General features: G+C 48.4%; 2 protein-coding genes across 3 annotated transcripts; both read left to right on the top strand.

Moving 5' to 3' along the window:
* The first annotated feature begins 1,251 nt into the window (after positions 1–1,251).
* GPATCH3 (G-patch domain containing 3) lies at positions 1,252–7,743 on the top strand. Its single transcript, XM_019650203.1, has 7 exons — positions 1,252–1,719; positions 3,037–3,458; positions 4,995–5,169; positions 5,513–5,572; positions 6,171–6,292; positions 6,418–6,545; positions 7,005–7,743. The coding sequence occupies exons 1-7, from the start codon at positions 1,284–1,286 to the stop codon at positions 7,219–7,221; spliced, it is 1,560 nt and encodes a 519-aa protein (XP_019505748.1). The 5' UTR covers positions 1,252–1,283; the 3' UTR covers positions 7,222–7,743.
* Positions 7,744–7,776: 33 nt separating this feature from the next.
* Positions 7,777–18,604, top strand: GPN2 (GPN-loop GTPase 2). Of its 2 annotated transcripts, XM_019650204.1 has the most exons (5): positions 7,777–8,555; positions 9,286–9,442; positions 12,062–12,222; positions 13,390–13,520; positions 16,248–18,604. In XM_019650204.1, exons 1-5 carry the CDS (start codon positions 7,851–7,853, stop codon positions 16,318–16,320), a joined length of 1,227 nt encoding a protein of 408 aa, XP_019505749.1. In that variant the 5' UTR covers positions 7,777–7,850; the 3' UTR covers positions 16,321–18,604. The 2 variants fall into 2 exon arrangements, with proteins under 2 accessions (XP_019505749.1, XP_019505750.1); XM_019650205.1 differs by lacking the exon at positions 16,248–18,604 and having other exon boundaries at positions 13,365–13,514.
* Positions 18,605–18,666: the final 62 nt, after the last annotated feature.

Below are 18,666 nucleotides of genomic sequence, written 5' to 3'. Positions count from 1 at the left end.
CTTTTGCAGTGGGAGAACTCTCTGACCATAAGATCTACACATGTTGCAAGGGTTAAGCAAAAGAGTTATTCTTTTATAGGGAGGAGTAAACAAGACTAGAAAGAACTGGGTGTGAGGAAGTGGGATGACCAGGAGTGGCATGATGGGACAGGAGATCAGAGAATGTTTTACCCTGAAACCAGCCTATTCTCTGGAGAGGCGGTTAAGGAGGGGTTGTGTGCTGGCTCAAGCTGGGGGTGGAGGGGGTCACAAAGTTCAGGGACTTGGGGGAAGGAGAGAAGCTTAACTAAAGTTTGGTTAACAAGCATTTTGTTTTGACTGGTCAGTGGGGACAAGCAGTTTATCTAAACGTTTATGAGGCAAAGAATTGGAATTTGGAGCCTATGTCTAGCCTTGTCATAGGTAAACAAGGGGGGCACCCATGAGTTTTATGTCAGTTATAGAAGGTAGAATTCCAGAACACAAAAGGGTGAGAGGGGGTTTTTAATCTTCACTGTCTTCCAGAATCACTGGGCTTGGTAAAGTGCAACAATGTCGATACATCTCCTAATAAACATAAGCAAGAATTTCTTTAAGGTATATACCCAGAAGTGGAATTGTTGGGTCCAAAGATATGTGTAGCTTAATTTTTACTGGGTAATGCCAAAACGTTTTCCAAAGTGGTTTACCAGTTTACACTTCCACCAAGTGTATGGGAGCTCCACTTGCTCCAGTCACCGACACTTGAGGGTTTAAATTTTTTTGCCAGTCTGGTGAATGTGAAGTGGGTCTCAGGGCGTTTCCTTGATTACATCTTTGAGATTGAACATCTTTCATTGTTAATAGGACGTGCTTCTCTTCTGTGGAATGTCTCCCGCCCACTTTTCAACTGCGTGATCTTTTTCTTACTGATTTATGTAGTTCACCAATATGTTTTGGGAATAAGTGGATGAACGACTGAAAAAGACTGAACTAGGAACTGAGATTAGGTTTGGGAGACTCCCAATAACTAACAATCTTAAACACGGCGCCTCCCGCAGGCTTCTAATTTGATCCTCATTAGAACTTATGAAAGAGCTCTGTAACCCCATTTCTCAGATGAATTTTTCCATCATCGCCAGCTTCTCTCTGCGGGAAAAGGACCCGAACGACTTCTCCGGGACCACCCCAACCTCACCTCCTGGTTCCATATCCACTAACCGGCGGACTAATCGCGGACTACACAGTATTGTGACACGGACATTGTGCGCCACTAGCGGTGTTCTCGAGAGAGTTGGTTCCAGCCGATCATGTGACAATCCAAGATGGCGGTGCCCAGCGAGGCGGAGGAAGAGGCGGCTGTTTACTTAATAGTGAGAGGCATCCCGTCGGAGCTGCGCTCGGCCCAGCTACGGAGCTACTTTAGCCAGTTCCGGGAACAGCGCGGCTGTGGCTTCCTCTGTTTCCACTACCGGCATCGTCCTGAGCGGGCCCCTCCTCAGGCTGCGCCTGATTCTGTCCAAACTCCTGTTGGCCAGGATCTGTCCCAGACTTCGGTCACCGATGCCCGCAGACCCTCCACTCGGAACTCTGCTCCCGCTCAGACCCGCACCTGCTGCTGCGTTATCTCGGTACAGGGGGCGGCTCAAGCCCAGAAGTTTCTTAGCATGTACTCGGGCCGCCGGTGGCTGGATTCTCAGGGGACTTGGTTGCCCGGTCGTTGTTTCATCCGCAGACTTCGGCTACCTACTGAGGCATCAGGTACGGTTGGGAAAGATAATAGACTGGCCTTGGAACAGAGGCACCTTTCCTGAGGGGTGATGAGGATAGTCATGTTTCTGGTTACGACCCTTTAGAAGTTTAGGTCATTTCTGGACAGAGAGCTTCAGGCTCAACTTGCACGTTAGTCTAGCTCAGGGGGAACAAAAACCGGAAAGAAGCCTATGCAGATGATCTTCCATTTTCCAATTTCTGCCCCCTTTGAGCCCTTTTTCTCAGAGGAATTGATTTTGCATAAAACAAAAAGGAAATCGCGTTTCTAATCCACTTATTTTCTTCATTGCGCTGTCTTCGTGGCTCCCCACCCACTTCTATCTTTTCAAGATGCAAATGAAGAGACAATATCTTCTGTGGACAGCTCCCATTTTCATGGGAAATCACTTTGATGGGGAACAGGAAACAGTGCAGAGCCCTTTAATTCATTCATTCAACATCTAGCGTATATTCCTAGACCTAGTGTGACTCTAGCTGGTATGCAGAGAACAACTGGACACATTCTGTGCTCAGAATCCAGAAAGGGAGACAGATGTGTAAAAAGATAATTGTCACAAATATGCCATTCTAATTGTTTTAACATTTACTGAGCACTTCCTGTGTAGTTACTAGGCACTGTTCTAAGCTTTTCATTTTCTTAATGATTCCATTACAATAATCCTATAAGGTAGGAGCTATTGCTAACCATTTTATAGGTGTGGAAACTGAGGAATGCAGAAGTTATGTTACTTGCCCAAGGTTACAGAGCTAGTGAGCGTCAGAGTCACAGTACAAACCCAGGCATTTTGCCCCAGAGCCTATGCTGTTTATCATCAAGCGCTTTGAGAAGATAGAGGAGGGAGAAACCAATTTCCTAGAGGGCTGAGGAAATGTGGCTTTTCATCTCGATCTTGAAAGATAAACAGGAGTTGGTAAGAAAGAATGGTGTTCAAAGTAAATGGCATTTGCAAAGACACAGAAATGTGAAAGCCCTCAAAGCTTTCAGGACATGTCAAATTGTTCCATGTGGCTGGAGCACATGGTATGAGGGTGTGCAGGGGGTGGGGATTGGTGGCAGTTGACAATCAAAAGGTCAACAGGAACCAGATCTGGAACAGATTTGTGTGTTCAGCTGAGGTGCTGAGAAATGGCATGACATTACTAGGTGGTTGTGATCAGGGAATAGAGGAAGGGACTTGGGAGAAATTTGAAAGGGAGGAACAGCATTAAGCTAAAGGATTTAAACCTTGACCGATTTCTGGCTCAAGTGTTGCTGGAGGCTTCTAGGGTTCAAGAGCCATTCTTCTCCCTGCCATTGTTTCCAAGGTTTGGGCTCCTTTCCCTTCAAGACCCGGAAGGAATTACAGAGTCGGAAGGCTGAGAGTGAAGCCTTCACTTTGGCCGACCTGAAGCAACTGCCAGAGCTGAACCCACCGGTGCTGATGCCCAATGGAAATGTGGGGACTCCCCTGCGGGTGTTTTTGGAGCTGATCCGGGCCTGCCGCCTGCCTCCTCGGATCATCACCCAGTTGCAGCTCCAGTTCCCCAAGACAGGCTCCTCCCGACGCTATGGCAATGTGCCCTTTGAGTATGAGGACTCAGAGGCTGTGGAGCAGGAAGAGCTTGTATACACAGCTGAGGGTGAGGAGATACCCCAGGGAACCTGCCTGACAGATGTACCAGCCAGCCCCTGTGGAGAGCCCGAGGAGGAAGGGGACAAGGAGGAGTCGGAGTCACATTCAGATGACGTGAGTACAGCGAGCCACCCTGTCCTTGCTGGCAGCTTAGAGAAGCCAAGGCATTAATAATACCACTCTTCAATTATACATTACAAGAGTTCTAAACCTGGACTCCTCAGGAGGGTTCTGAAGAGTTAGAACTCCCTGACATTGAAAGTAAAGCTACAATTGCATGTGCAAATATGCATTTCTTTGGGTGGAGGGGCCAGAAGTTTTCTCAGAAGATTCTCACAGGGGTCTTCTTTTCATTCCCTCAGAAGGAATGTAAGGAGGGTCCTTTTCATAGATGAAAACCTCTGACCAGGAGAGAAGATCATCTAAGAAAGTAGAGGCAGAGCTGGGATGTGAACCCAGTCCCCTTTACTGCTTGTCTAACTACTGTGTGCTTTCATTATGTGGATGAGAAGTCACCTTTATTTTCTGACCTTGAGTCTATGGATTAAATGCTAGCCTCCACTTTAACTTTATTAATGAAATATACATTTCTACCTCTTTCTCCAAACTTGGCTATTCATCGATAAAATCAGGAGCAGTGTAATTTGTTGGGAACCTTTTTTTTGTGTTTTGTTTTTTCAATGCACACTCTGGGTAAAAAATAATTTACCTCTTATCTTCAAAGCTCCAAGTTCAGAGTTGCTAACATCCAGACCACATCCTAGCTGGTACTGTCCTGCTTTTTCTCCAGCACCTGTTCTGCAGCAGTGATTCCTGAGGCCTCTTGGAGTTTAACTGGGACAGGGGGCCCCAAGATTTAAGCCAGGAATCATCCCATCATTCCACAAGTCTTGTCAAGCAGTTGTGAACACGGGCTGGCACAGGGTTCCAAAGACACTCTTAAGACCCATTTCCTGCCATCAAAGAGCCTTAAATCTCCCCGAAGGGAGAGAACCAGCACCTGGAAAGGTTTTATGGTGTGGTGAGCTGGGTTTAAATGCTAACTCTGCCACTCTCTTGGTGTATCTTGGGCAAATCACTTTACCCAGGTTTCCTCATCTGTAGAATGGGGATAATGGTACTTACAGGGTTGTTGGGGTGATTAAAGAAACTAAGTTATGTGAAGGGCCTGACACGCAGTAGACAATAGGTATTAGTTCTTGTCCCTTCTTTCTTTTTGACACGTATAAAGGCCTAAACAGTGTGTACTGATTAGCACTGAGAATTTTAGAACCAATGAGAATGCTGTGGGCTTCAGTGTGGGCGGCGCCATGTAGAACTTGAAGGATGAGGAGGATTTAACCAAGTGAAGAGAAGGTGGTGAGAGAGAAGGGCACATATTTCAGGCAGAGGGAATAACATGACCAAAAGCACAGGAATAAAAGTGAGTCAGGCTTGTCAGGGGAAGGAGCCAAGTATGTTGAGAAATGGGAGGGAGAAATGTGTTGGTCAAGGCCTTATGGGCTAATATATACATTGCATCTCAGAAAAATTTGGAGGAATGATGCTGAGGGCCCATCTCATGGGCCTTCTGTGCCCTGAGCTGCCCTCCTTGTGAGCATAAGGTCAGGAAGCTAGACAGGCAGGTCACCTCTCCCCACCTTCTCCCAGGACGATGACCGGGGTGAGGAGTGGGAGCGGCATGAAGCACTGCATGAGGACGTGACCGGGCAGGAGCGCACTGCTGAGCGACTCTTTGAGGAGGAGATTGAGCTCAAGTGGGAGAAGGGTGGCTCTGGCCTGGTATTCTACACCGATGCCCAGTTCTGGCAGGAGAAAGAAGGAGGTAATGGCGGCACTAGGCAAGGGTGGGAGTGATCCCTGCTCCATTTGCTCAGGGCTCTCTGTTCCACAGGGTGGATTCCCTGGCAGTGGGCCCAAATGAAGGGCTAGGAAAGTGGCTTACCTTCACTGTATAAGAGAGACCAGTCACCCTTTGTAGAGGTGGGGGAATCAGTGGCGTGAAGAGAGAATGCCCTCCCACAAATTCTGACTGACCCTCCCAGAGGAGAGATTTAAGACTACAATCAAAAGCCCCAAGTTGTAGAAACATACGTTTAAGTCTAGATTTAACTCTCAACCGAGAGTCCTTAGCTCACTTTGTTTGCTTGTTGCTTTTGTATCTGCAGACTTTGATGAACAGACAGCTGATGACTGGGATGTGGACATGAGTGTGTACTACGACAGAGGTACTGGTACTGGGTCAGAGGTTGCAGTACTGGGAGGTGGAACTGGTGCCCTGGCCTTGCAGTGACACTACCAGACCTGCTTAGCAGTGGCTGAGACAGCACACCAGTTCCCTTGGGGTAGTTTATTGAGAGATTTCGTCTCTTAAGACACCTCTAGTTAAGTACATTAAGTGCTGGTTTTAGGCAGAGCCTTTTTTCTTTCTTTGTGGCGCAAGGACATGGGGGGACAGCCCTCAGGGAGCTCTGGTCTGATGGGCAGGCCCTGGTAATGGGAGGGTTAGGAGCCCAGACTCTGTTTAATAATTTAGATTCTGGAATCAAAAATGACCTGGGGATGGTGGTGGGAGGGGAAGACTTGGTTCTAATTCTGTCTCTCATTGTTGGCTCTATGACTTTCTGTACCACAATTTCCTCATCTGTCAGATGGGAGAGCCATGGTTCCTACTCTTGGCAAGCTCCCAGTCTAATGAGAGAGAATAATGAAGTAATAAAACACCATAAAGATGAATACATAAATCTTATGAGGAAGTCCTAGAAACCTAATTTCCCCCATTCTGCTAAGAGAAACCCTTCTGCAAACTGGGCTCTGCTTTCTCAGATTGTGGAGACAAGGATGCCCGAGACTTTGTCCAAATGCGTCTGGAACGAAGACTCCGTGATGGTCAGGAGGACGGCTCTGTGATCAAACGCCAGGTGGGCACCTTTGAGCGCCATACCAAGGTGAGCACTGTGCCCAGTCCATTGACCCCTCTTCCTTCTCCACTCCCATTCCATCCCTTCTTCCCCCTCCCACCCTCACCCGCTTAAGAGCCCCATCTCTTGAGTCTTCTCCCTTCCCTCTGCAGGGCATTGGGCGGAAAGTGATGGAGCGGCAGGGCTGGGCTGAGGGCCAGGGCCTGGGCAGCCGGTGCTCAGGGCTGCCTGAGGCCCTGGATAATGACGGTCAGCACCCTAGATGCAAGCGTGGATTAGGGTGAGTATGGCTGAGGGACTTCCCTGGGGACCCAAGCGAGCCTTTCAGCTGTACCTGGTTCCCTCTTCCCTCTGGTTTTGGAATGGGTGCTGGAGACTTCTAGGGATGAACTTCAAAGCAGAGTTAGAAGGAAAAAGTAGGTCTGGATCTCCTGGGGGGTCATTCCTTCTAGTCTGAGGAGTCTGGACTTTATGATTGATTGCCATTAATTAGTGCCTGTAAGTCACAGTGATGACAGTTCTAAAATTGGTGTACTATTTAAAATGAAAGCAGTCTGTGAGGCCCCTGGTTGCTGGCACTGTTGATGGACATATAAGGGTGCTGGAGATCAAAGATCCTGATTTCAAGGCTGTCTTTGGGACAAACTAGATATGTAGTAGCTACGCCCGTCCTTTCCCAACCCCTTTTACTGGGTTTGAGAAGGAGCAGCCATCTCACTGAGAGCTCTTTTTAATCCAGGTACCACGGAGAGAAGCTACAGCCCTTTGGGCAACTGAAGAGGCCCCGTGGAACCGGTTTGGGTCTCATCTCCACCATTTATGATGAGCCTCTACCCCAGGACCAGGGGGAGTCGCTGCTCCGCAGACAGCCACCCACGAGCATGAAGTTTCGGACAGACATGACCTTTGTGAGGGGTTCCGGTTATGCTTTGGGCAGCTCCTCAGAGCCTGAGTGACAGGTTTGGGGGCTTCCTTAGCCAAGATCACTCATTAATTGCACAGTGGCAGCCCTCTGCCCTGGCCTTATGCCCGACCGAAGCAGGAAGAAGTCTGGGAGCAGCAATCTGTGTGGCTTGTTTAGGGTGCTTTGTTCTGAACTTGCTTTTTGGCACTCTACCTCAAGGGCATTTTTACAAAAAGCCCCCTACCCTCCCACTTGATATTAGGGCTTAATGACGTCTCCTCCTTGGTGTCCTAACCCTGGTCCCTGTTTGGGCTTGCCCCTCTTGCCTCCCCCAGTACCCTGAAAAGCTGGATTGACTGAGGTTATCAACACAACCTTCCTTGGGGAGGTCACCATGAAGACCAAAAAGAGGGAAAGGGACCGGGAAGGGGAGGATTTGTGGTGCTCAGAAGAGATGGCCTTGGAGCTGGCCCTCCAATGCCTCTACCCCTTACTGGCTGGAACCAGACAGCGGAGAATCCGCGGGAGGTGGCCTCGGTCTGAGACCGAATGGAAGAATAAATAAGTTTATGAACGTATTTCTCTTTTTCTTCAAATGTGGGCCTGGCGGGAAGTCTGGTAAATTCCGAGAAAGACTCCCCACGGCCGCCTCACACCCCGAGCCATTCCTCACGGGGTGAAATGGGGCGAGCCCGCACGCCCCTCGGCGCTAAGCTGTGTCGTCACCGCGAGGGCGGGACTTCCTCCGGGACAGCAATTTCCGACGTCGTCCGGAAGTCGGTGCTGGACCGGTCAATACCGGGCCGGTTCCTCCCCTTGCATTGCTCGGCTTCCTGCAGTTCCTCCTTAGGCGACTCCGGGCCGTTACCACCGGCTCCCCGCGAAGTGCACGTCGGGAATCCTGTCGCTCTTAGCTCGTCTCAAGCGCGGCCGCCCGCAGAGTTTACCTGCTGCACACGGGGCCGCGTGTCGCCTATGGCGGGGGCTGCTCCGATCACGGCCTTTGGGCAGGCGGTGATCGGCCCGCCCGGCTCGGGGAAGACCACGTACTGCCTGGGCATGAGTGAGTTCTTGCGCGCGCTGGGCCGTCGCGTGGCGGTGGTGAACCTGGACCCGGCCAATGAGGGGCTGCCCTATGAATGCGCCGTGGACGTGGGCGAGCTGGTGGGGCTGAGCGACGTGATGGACGCCCTGCGGCTAGGACCCAACGGCGGCCTGCTCTACTGCATGGAGTACCTGGAAGCCAACCTAGACTGGCTGCGTGCCAAGCTTGACCCCCTCCGCGGCCATTACTTTATCTTCGACTGCCCAGGCCAAGTGGAGCTCTGCACACACCACGGTGCCCTGCGTAGCATCTTCTCCCAGATGGCACAGTGGGACCTCCGGGTGCGTCTTGGGTCGGGCAGGCTTATTTTGCAGATGGTGGAACTAAGACAGGGAGGACATGCCATGCCTGTATGTCACACAATGAAGTAGGGGCCGAGTTGCTTTGGAGTGTAACAGGTGTGATTTTGAATTCTGGCTCTGCCACTGACTTGCTGTGTGGTCCTGAGTAAGTCAGTTTATCTCTCAGAACCTTAATTTTCTTATCTACAAAATAGGTGTGTTAGTGCCCAACTTAAGTTTATTAAAAGTATGGAAGAAGTTATGTGGAAAGTGGCATGGTGGTGGTGGTTGTGAATTGGAGAGCAAAGTTAGTGAAAGAATAGAGTCAGATGCAGTGGGAATTGACCAGTTACCCACTGAGAGAGGCTCAGTGCAAAGCATCTTGTAAGAAAATGCCCGTATCTATTGGGAGAAGGAAATGAGTGTGGCTATTAAAATGAAACAGAAGGAGAGCCTGCTGAGTGGCTCAGTTGGTTAAGAGCTCGCTCAAGAGTTTGAGCTCTGAGCAACAGAGGTTCAAGTCCAGCCGGAGCTGAGCAGCCGCTGAGCTGCCAACAGGTGGCAGGATGGCTCAGCTAAAAAAAAAAAAAAAAAAAAGAAATGAAACAGAAGGAGTCTAATGGGAAAGGCTTGCACTCTGTCCTCCGGAGACCGCAATCTGATGAGGGAGACATAGCCCTGATGTTCCCTGCCTCCCCAGGCCATTCTCATCCTTTCTCTTCCCTCCCAGCTGACTGCTGTCCACCTGGTGGATTCTCACTATTGCACAGACCCGGCCAAGTTCATTTCAGTACTGTGTACCTCCCTGGCCACCATGCTGCACGTAGAGCTGCCCCACGTCAACCTCCTCTCCAAGATGGACCTCATTGAGCACTATGGGAAGCTGGGTAAGATCTCCTGTCTGGGCAGGCAAGGTGTAAGGCACTGGCTGGGCCAAAGTGAAGCAGAGATCTCAGCTGAAAGAGGCTGCCTCCGTGGACCATGCATGACCTGGTGATCATACCCACAGTCTGAGCTCTGACCATTTATTTTGTGCCAGGGTTTTGGGGACAAGGGCGCTACAGATGGTAATATATATCATGAGGGAATTAAAACAATGATGTGACAGTGAGTGAGAGGGAGTGAGCAGTGCCACCTGAGCTGAGACCAGAATGGTGAGGAGCCATCTAAGGGAGAACTGTTCTATGCAGAGGGACCAGTAGGGGTAAAGGCCCTCAGGCAGGAAAGAGCTATTTTGTGTGTTCAAAGGGGGTGGGAATGAGGGTGCAGGGTAGCCAGGATAGTGGTCAGGGAAAGCAGTGGGAAATGAAGTCAAGGAGGTGGGCTTCAGAACCTGTACTGTTTAAACACAGAGGAAAGCCATTGATGAATGTTAAGCAAGGGAATAGCATGAACTGAAAAGGTCATTTGGGCAGCTTTGTGGAGAATGAATTGAAAGGGGCAAGAATGAAAACAGCTCCTTTAGGAGATTTTTGCAGCAGTGCAAGCATTGGTAGTGGGAATGGAGAGAAATAGATTCAAAACTTGCTCAAGAAATAGGATTTGTTTGTAAATTAGCTATGGAGACAGGAGTTAAGGATGACGCTCAGGTTTCTGACTGAAACAGTGGACAAATAAGGGTGCCATTTGTCTAGGTGGGGAGGAAGGTTGGAGAAGCAGGCTGGTATGAGGCAGGGAAGTTGCATAAGAACCCTATGGCCAGCATTTATTTCCTGAAAAATTAGTGCTTTCCTGAGTTGGGGGCATCAGTTCCCTAAATAGCACCTCTGGCCACAAAGAACCTAGAGAAGAACAGCTGAAGTGACTAGCAGCAAGCAGGAAGGGAGGTTGTTGGGAGATTGAAGTGTAGGGCCCTTGTCCAGTGAGGCTGACTGACTACCAGTGAGGTCATGGAGGGATGTCAGCACCTGGGAGGGGCCACCTCAGCCCAGAGTCCGGGTCCCTCTATTGGCAAGCCCAGAAGCCCCATTTTACCAATGCCTAGATTTAAAGTCCTCCCAAGCCCCCCTCTCCCTCTTCACAGCCTCCAGCCATGATGGTCTTCGACCTTTGTAGCTCTTATTCTTGACAGTCATCCTCACTGACGTGCAAACCAGATGAGGCCATTGAGGCCCAGAGACTTTGCATGAATAGCCCAAAGTCGGTCACACAGCTAGTATGTTAGCTGAGATGAAATCTAATCTCAGGTATACCTGGCTCCAGTTTCTTAATTTTTCATTGAGAACCATATCTGCCAAGCAACCCAAGAAGTTTGTTGGAATGTCCAGGATATTCTTCCTTGTAGGCCCAGGGGTGTTAGTTTCTAATTAGAGCTGATTAGAATGTGGGAGGCAGAGTGCAGGGAATGAGTTGATTGATCTCTGACAGCCTGATTCCCTCGGCTCACTCTGGGACAGACCTGCTGAGTAATCCCAACTGCTTAAGTTTTCCAGGCTGAAATGGACAGTGCAGGGAGGCCCACTTTCCTTCTCTTAGTGGGAAGTTTGTATTCATAGAACTGAGTCAGGGACCATCAAGTCATCCAGTCTGATCTCATTTTACGTTAAGAAGGAACTAGCTCAGAAAGGGAAAGTGATTTACCCAGAGGCCACCCTGCTAGAGTCTGTACAGTGTATGTGCTGGGTCCTAGGCATGCTACCTGACTCAGCTTCATGAAAGAGGGACCAAGCACTGTAACTGGTACATGTTCAATATCGTTATTTACTACCATTGATCAAGCACTTCTCTGTATCAGGCGCTAGAGTTTATAGCATTTAATCCTCATAGCAGCTTCATGAGGTGGGTACCTGCCCATATAGCTAGTAAATGACAGAGCCAGCCAGTGAAACCAAGTATTTTCTTTTTTTTTTTTAAGATTTTATTGGGGAATTGGGGGAGAGGAACAGTGTTGGGGAATTGGGGAAGGGACCAGCCAAATTGTTGTTCTTCAATCTTCGTTGTGGAGGGTGCCAGTTGCCATCTGACTTCCCATCGGCAGCTCGTGGCCTCTAAGCTCAAGGTGCAGTGTTCAGTCTTAGTAGCGGGTGGGCGTAGCGATCGTCCCATGCGGGAGTCGAACCAGCAGCCTTGTTGTTAAGAGCGCATGCTCTATCCACTGAGCCATCTGGCGGCAGCTCAGCTCAAGGTGCTGAATTCAGTCTTAGTTGCGGGTGGGCATAGCTCACCATTGAACAGGCAATCTTGTTACACCAGCTGAGCCATTTTCTCACCTGTTGGCAGCTCAGCGACAGCTCAGCTTGGGCACAGCGTCACTGGCCCATGTGGGAATCGAACCGGGGGCCCTGTTGCTCAGAGCTCGCGCTCTTAAGCCAACTTTAACCAACTGAGCCACTTGGCTGGCCCCCAAGTATTTTCTTAGTAACTTCATTTCAGTGCCATTGTTGAATGAATAAATGAGTGAGGGAGGGAATGAATGAAGGCAGAGGAAGAAAGAAAGAAAATATGGTTCCTGTCCTCAGGGCTTTAGCCTGATGCCAGCTACTTCAAACACTGGTTTCTCTCCTTAGCCTTCAACCTGGACTACTACACAGAGGTCCTGGACCTCTCTTACTTGCTCGACCACCTGGCGTCTGACCCTTTCTTCCGTCACTACCGTCAGCTCAATGAGAAACTGGTGCAGCTCATTGAAGACTACAGCCTGGTCTCCTTCATTCCTCTCAATATCCAGGTACGGGGGACTAAGAGGCCTTGGCTGTAGGCTCTGACAGTGCCTGGGACCTCACCAAGCCACGGGTACAGGCGGCTTTGAGGACTCAAACAGTGGTCTTTGTCCTAGGTCCAACTATCATTCATTTCCTTTGGTTTTGGGACCAGGGGCTCTGGTGGGCAGGATTCCATTAAAGAGAGTGGACCAAACTTTGGCCCTATCTATTCTGTGTTGCTGGGTCCTCTCTACACATGTTCCCTCCTCAGTGTGAAAATGGATGAGCTCAGAAAGTCACCAGCAAGGGACTTGACCAAGACTAAGGACGAGTCTCTCAGGCTTCTTCAAGATGGGCAACTAATGGTTGACTTTGCAAAGTAGTACCCAGCCCCTGTGCCTCTTACCTGGCACCTGGCAAAGATAACCGGGGAGACACCAGTGCCTGTTAGATTCCTTTCTGCATAGGTGGGCTTGAGTGAACTGGTCTCTTCCCTTTTTAATGACGCTCTTCTCCTCTAAAATGAGAAGGTGTGAACCCTGTAACAGTAATCAAAACAAATACCGCTTATTGAAGGCTCTCTCTGGTAGGCATTGTGTTAAGGACTGTAATGCATTATTTTGATCTCTTCTTCCCATAATGTGATGTATGAACTGTTCTTACTACTTTTCTGTGGATGAGCAAATAGGTTAGATGCATATTTATTGGGTTCCTACTGTTAGCTAAGTACTGTGCCAGGCACTGGGGATACCTCGACAAATGAGGCCCTCACCTCAAGGGATGCACAGTCAAGTAGGGGAGGCAGATGAGTTAATAACTTATGAATAGTTAGTAAGATGGTAGGATCAGAGCTACAATACAGATAAACCCAGGGGACTGTGGGTGTGCATAGAGGAGCTTATTATTAGGGTCTGTTCTAATTTAGGTGGGTTAGCGGGGAGGAAAGATGGGATGTAGCTAGGCCTCTGGGAACATGTAGGACTAATGGGTTGTCGGAAAAGTCATGATGCATTTTTGCAACGAAAAACAGAAAAATACGTCATGACTTTTCCAACAACCCAATACTCCAGGCTCAGGAAGCTGCATGTACAAAGGCTTCATGAGGCAAGATTGAGTGGGGGTGTTTGGAGACTGCCAACTCAATTCCATACACCTGTTTCACTCACAGAGCTGCTTCTCTCCTCCACACCCAGGACAAGGAGAGTATCCAGCGGGTCCTGCAGGCTGTGGATAAAGCCAATGGCTACTGCTTCGGGGTCCAAGAGCAGCGAAGCCTGGAGGCCATGATGTCTGCTGCAATGGGAGCTGACTTCCATTTCTCCTCGTATCCTTGCTCTCTAGCCTCTCAGCCACAGCCAAGAGGGGGAGACGGGGTTCAGGAATGGCCACATCTACCCTTGTAAATGACTGACTTCATACTGACCAGGTGGACTCCCTGGTGACTGTCTCATGTGCAAAGGCTAGTCCCTTAGAAGGCTTCAGAGTTGGTGGTACCCAATGACTAGGGGGAGATATTGATCAGAAGGAGCAACAAATACAGAGGCCCAGGAATGAAAGGTCATTGGTCATTTGGGAGAGATGCAAGAGATTCCGTTTGCCTGGTGTCTTGAGTGAGAAGGGGAAAGGGAGGTTCAGGGAAGGTAGGCAGGGCTGGTGATGGAGGCCTTGAGTGCCCTGCTAGGGAGTGTGGACTTCAGCTCATGGGTGAGCATTGGGATCCAGTGTAGTACTGTAGAGCAGGGTGTGATGTGATGTGATGTACAGAGTGGAAAATGCATTTAAGGGATCTGGTGGGGGCAGGGGAGTTCTTACAGTCTCTCAGTGAGAAGAGATGAAACAGTAGTAGTGGGAATAGAAAGAAGGGTGTGGACTGGGAAAATATTAAGGAGATAGAACCAGAGTTGGTGACTAGATGTTTATAGGCTAGATGGAGGTGGAGCAGAATTTAGGCTCCCAGTTTCTAGCTTAGACAGCGGTATAGGTGGTTGTGCTAGTCGCGGAGGCAAGAAAATAGAGGAAGGTTTGTCACGTGGTTAGGAGCTGGTAGACATGCCATGTTTGAGGGGGCCCTGGGACAATCAGAGCTGTCTGGGAGGCAGCTAGACCTTCAGAATTGGACCAGTGGGGATGGAGCTAAGGTCACATGTGAATGTCTCTCAGGTCACAGAGGCCACATGTGAGGCAGGATAGGAAAGTCTCGGCCCTCTAGGCTGGTTTCAGGTTGGGCATCTACACAGGATGCTGGAGACAAGGGGGTCTCCAGAGTCCTTGTGTAGGGAGGAAAATAGTTTCCACCAACACTTACTGAAATGGGTCAGGCCCTTTCACATGTGGGAAACAGCTCACAGGGAAACACGAGTTACAAACGATGGCAGCAGAGTGTGCAGTGCCTGGAGAAGGGCCTGAGGAGCTGCCTCACACATGCAGTTTATGTTGGCAAGTTCAACTGCATGTGCTCAGCAAAAAAGGGGAGGGGAACTTTCAATAGTGCTGTGATAGTTTGCACACCGTACATTACTTTATGCATTCATACATATTATCATATAGAATTCTATTCATAAAACCAAGTGTTTTATGTGTTTCATAAGTGATTTAAGGAATGTTAAGGGTATTTTAACCATACACATTTGTGCGGATTTTAGATGTGCCCCCCACCCTAACCTCCTTAAGGTTCAGCTTCACTCTGTATATAAGATAATTAGGGATTCATACAAAAAAAGGAAATGTCAGCTCTGCTGAGGAGTGAGTGGGTAAAGAAAGCGTCATGGACGTCGTGGCACTTGAGTTGAATCATCTCAAAGTGAGGGTTACCCAGGCTGATTAAGAGGGAAAGGAAGTTCAAGGCAAAGAGAACAGGACATACAAAGAACAGGATATAGGAGTTCAAGGTTGAGACATGTCTGGGGCGTTGCAGGTAGAATAGCATGACTTGTGGGCAGGACAGGGCTTCTGGCTGCAGACCAGTGATAGAGCTAGACAGATGGGCAGAGAGAATGCAGGGTTTCGTGTGCCCTGCTCAGGAATGTGGGCTTCAGGCCAGACAAGGCCAGTTTGAGATTATTCCAAGTCAAGCAAGATGGATTCCACTGATCCTGAGTGAACCTCCTGAGGAAAAGTTAAGGGCACAGGTTCGGAGTCAGCTTGTGTGGGGCTGAGTTGGATTTTGATGGATGGATCCATGAGATGGTAAAGAATAGTCTGCAACCTGAACATTTGCAGGATGTCATGTAATCCTCATTCAGTCCTCTTATAGGGGAGGCGCTCGGGGCACAGAGGGACAGGTCCAAGTTTCCTCACTCAGCATGTGTTGGAAGAACAGTTGAAACCTCAATCTCACGGGTTGTAGAATCTCAATGACTGACACTAGAGTCATTTAGTAGAGCAGTCATGGTGGCCAGCCTAGCCACAGTCAACCCCCATCTCCTAGTCAGACCCCAGACCCATACCTCAGTCAGCCAGCCTCACAGGGTTCCATCAGCAGCGTCATGGTCTTTCCCTTTGTAAACCTGATTTGTGTCCTTACTGCTGTCCCAGAGAGAGGTAGAAGGCACCCTGTGGCCCAAGCAGAAATGTGTTGTTTTCTTTGAGCTCCTGTGAGTTCCCTCCCTTGGCAGAAAAAGAGACATCACAAACATTTCTTAAGCACCTACTATGTGCTAGGTGCCATGCTAGGCACTTTTATTTATTGCCTCATTTGGTCCTCATAACAACTCTGTTTTACAGATGAGAAAAAAGAAGTGGCAAAACCAGGATTTAAACGACCATGGTCTGGCTCTGAGCATGTGTCATACATAACACAGAGCCAGTCTGGTCCTTTGAGTCACAGCAATGTGGGGAGGTGAATAGAGGAGCATATGGGTCTGGGTTTTTTGAGGGGCTTCTCAGACCCAGTTGGTCCCTGTTGCCTGAAGCTATAATTACAAGGAAGGGAGAGGGCTGGAAGGAACCTGCCAGACATGGTTGGAGGGCAGGCATCAGTAGAGGACAGATCCTGCCCACACCAGTTCCCCATGCTTGCTTGTGCTTTCATCCTTGATGCACTCTCCCTCAGCACCCTGGGCATCCAGGAGAAGTACCTGGCACCCTCAGACCAGTCAGTGGAGCAGGAAGCTATGCAGCTGTAGCAAAAACCTGGGCTCTGAAGAAGACGACCTACAACCCAGCACTGGGGAAAGCTGCGCCTCCGGGTGAGCAGTGGACAGCTCAGCAGGCTGCAGATCCAAGAACAGTCCTTCCAGCTCAAGCTGGGAGGCTGGTGAGGGGACACCCAGCCTGCAAAGGACTCCTGGCCAAAAACCAGACATGGTGCCAAGCAGAGCACCCAGCACAGTGAGCTCTGGGCACCACCACTGGGAATTCAGCACTGACCCCACTCAGACTATGGTGGAATGTGCTACAAATACAAGAGTTTATTTTCCGCTTTTTGTGGCTTTCAAACTTTCTTCAACCATCCAAGGAGTTGGGGTAGAACACAAGGGCATGTCACCTTCCCTCCAAAGAGTTCTGTTTCTTCATATAGGGCAGTGTTTCCCCCAAAGCAAAGGATCATACTGGAGGATTGACACTCATTCTCCAATCATATGCTTGTGTTAATCTTCAGGTTTAACAGTGATCCTTAAGCTTGAGCTTTCACAGGCAACACTTCTTAGTTAGATGTTAACATTTTATTTTCATTGTATTTATTTCACGGTTTTATTCTATTTTTGGCAAATGCTAACTAGTTTTCCATTTATAGTAGTGATTAAAAGTTTGCTTTAAAAATGAAGTTATTTATACAAAATGAGTTGTTTAAAGAAAAGTAAATATTAAGTATATAATAGCATGTAGGGGCATGGCAAAAATTAAGATGGTTTGAAGTTGGAAATACTGGTGTTTGCTTCCTTTACTCTTGCAACTGGTTGGATGCAATTCATATTTTCAACCAATAGGTGGCAACCCAGGCTTATTAATTTTGCAGTTGTAACTTGGAGGCACTAGGGAACAGTTCACAGTTGTCCTGTTAACGCATGGAAGGGCTTGGTGTTTTCCAAAGTGCTTTCACACACGTGGTCTTCATGTGGTCCATACAGCAACTCCTAGAGATACAGACAAGATGGGACTATTACTAAGCCCCACTTTTCAGTGAGAAAACAGAAAGGTGAGTTTGAACTTCGGTCAGCATGGCTCTCATAGTCCACTTCACTGACTTCTTAATTGTGAATACTTAATGGTGAAAGGCACATCCAGTATCCCACAGGATTTGTAGCCAATCGGAAGGAAGAATTTAGACACCTGAAGAGTATTACTGAATCATAAAGCAAGGGGAAGATAAGTCACTGGTGGTTTGAACAGTTGGATAATTCAGTTTAGGAAAATCGATTGTGAAGTGGCATTGAGATGAAGATGACTGAGCTTTCCAGTATCGGCAGCAAAGTGAGGGGCGATGAGGAGACTCCTATGGCTGGAACAGTATGAGAGCAGCCAGTCTCTGCTCCCACGCCTGGCCTTGTAGGGGATAATAATCAGGTGCTGCTTCTCCAGCCTCTTTCATCTGAGGAGTTCAAAGCACCTCACACCTATTAACACCCTGCAAAGTAGGAGGGGAGTATCAACAGAGCAAGCCAGGGAAACTGAGGCCAGGAGGCACAGCCTGGGGCTGGTTGTGAATCACCTATGAGGCCTAGAGCCCAGGAATCTGACGCCCAGGCTATTGGACAAATCCCTCATCAGGGCGGGTGGGTGGATGCTGAGTTTTTGAAAATAGTACCAATAGCTGTGGTCATAAGTTTTGAAGCTTACCTCATCACAGAGGCCGTGGCTCTCAGCAAAGCAAACCAGTTGGAAGGAAGGTGCCATTTAGAACTTTATGGGCTCATGCAAGCACCCTCAGCATTTATTCTCTGCAGTCATGGAGTGGAGAAGGATGGAAATAATCCAAAACTTTATTTTCAGGTCTTAGTGTGACAGCAAGGGTGTTTCTCCTCCAGTAAATGTAGCTCTGTCCACCTCCCACGGTAGCAGAATGATTATCATGTTGGGGAGGGGACAGCACAATGCAGAAAAGAGACATCTGGGTTCCAGGTCTGTTCTGCATGAAGTGTGCAAGGTAGAATGACCATCCTCCAGTATGGCTGGCATATGGCAACTATCCTTAAGATTTTTTTTTAAATTTCCTGATAAAAATAGACAAGTAAAAACCTTGGAAAATGAAAATTAAACCCATAATCCCATAATACAGAAATAAAAATATTTACAATCTACAATAAATTTTCTATTCAAATATATATTTTGTATATTTTCTTTTTCTATACATGCACAGGGATAGTTACAGTGTTTATGTAAGTGGGATGTTGTAATTGCTTTGTAACCTGCTGTTTTTAGCTAACACTATTTCCATGTAATTAAAAATATAAAGACCTTTTTAATGTTTCCATGATACTATTCTGTGGTATGACTATAACATTGTTTACCTATCCAGACTCCCGTGGTGA

The sequence above is a fragment of the Hipposideros armiger genome, unplaced genomic scaffold, assembly GCF_001890085.2.
Source record: "Hipposideros armiger isolate ML-2016 unplaced genomic scaffold, ASM189008v1 scaffold_138, whole genome shotgun sequence".
In the NCBI taxonomy this organism is placed as follows: Eukaryota; Metazoa; Chordata; class Mammalia; order Chiroptera; family Hipposideridae; genus Hipposideros; species Hipposideros armiger.
Note: the sequence above shows the minus strand (reverse complement) of the source record. Positions and strands in the feature narration are given on the sequence as shown.

Excerpts from the sequence above, each read along its gene's own strand:
- GPATCH3 (XM_019650203.1), top strand. The coding sequence starts at position 1,284 with ATGGCGGTGCCCAGCGAGGCGGAGGAAGAGGCGGCTGTTTACTTAATA. Across the intron at positions 5,170-5,512 it reads CTGGCAGGAGAAAGAAGGAG|ACTTTGATGAACAGACAGCT; the intron begins GTAATGGCGGCA and ends TTGTATCTGCAG. Across the intron at positions 5,573-6,170 it reads GAGTGTGTACTACGACAGAG|ATTGTGGAGACAAGGATGCC; the intron begins GTACTGGTACTG and ends CTGCTTTCTCAG.
- GPN2 (XM_019650204.1), top strand. The coding sequence starts at position 7,851 with ATGGGGCGAGCCCGCACGCCCCTCGGCGCTAAGCTGTGTCGTCACCGC. Across the intron at positions 8,556-9,285 it reads TGGCACAGTGGGACCTCCGG|CTGACTGCTGTCCACCTGGT; the intron begins GTGCGTCTTGGG and ends CTTCCCTCCCAG. Across the intron at positions 13,521-16,247 it reads GCTGACTTCCATTTCTCCTC|CACCCTGGGCATCCAGGAGA; the intron begins GTATCCTTGCTC and ends ACTCTCCCTCAG.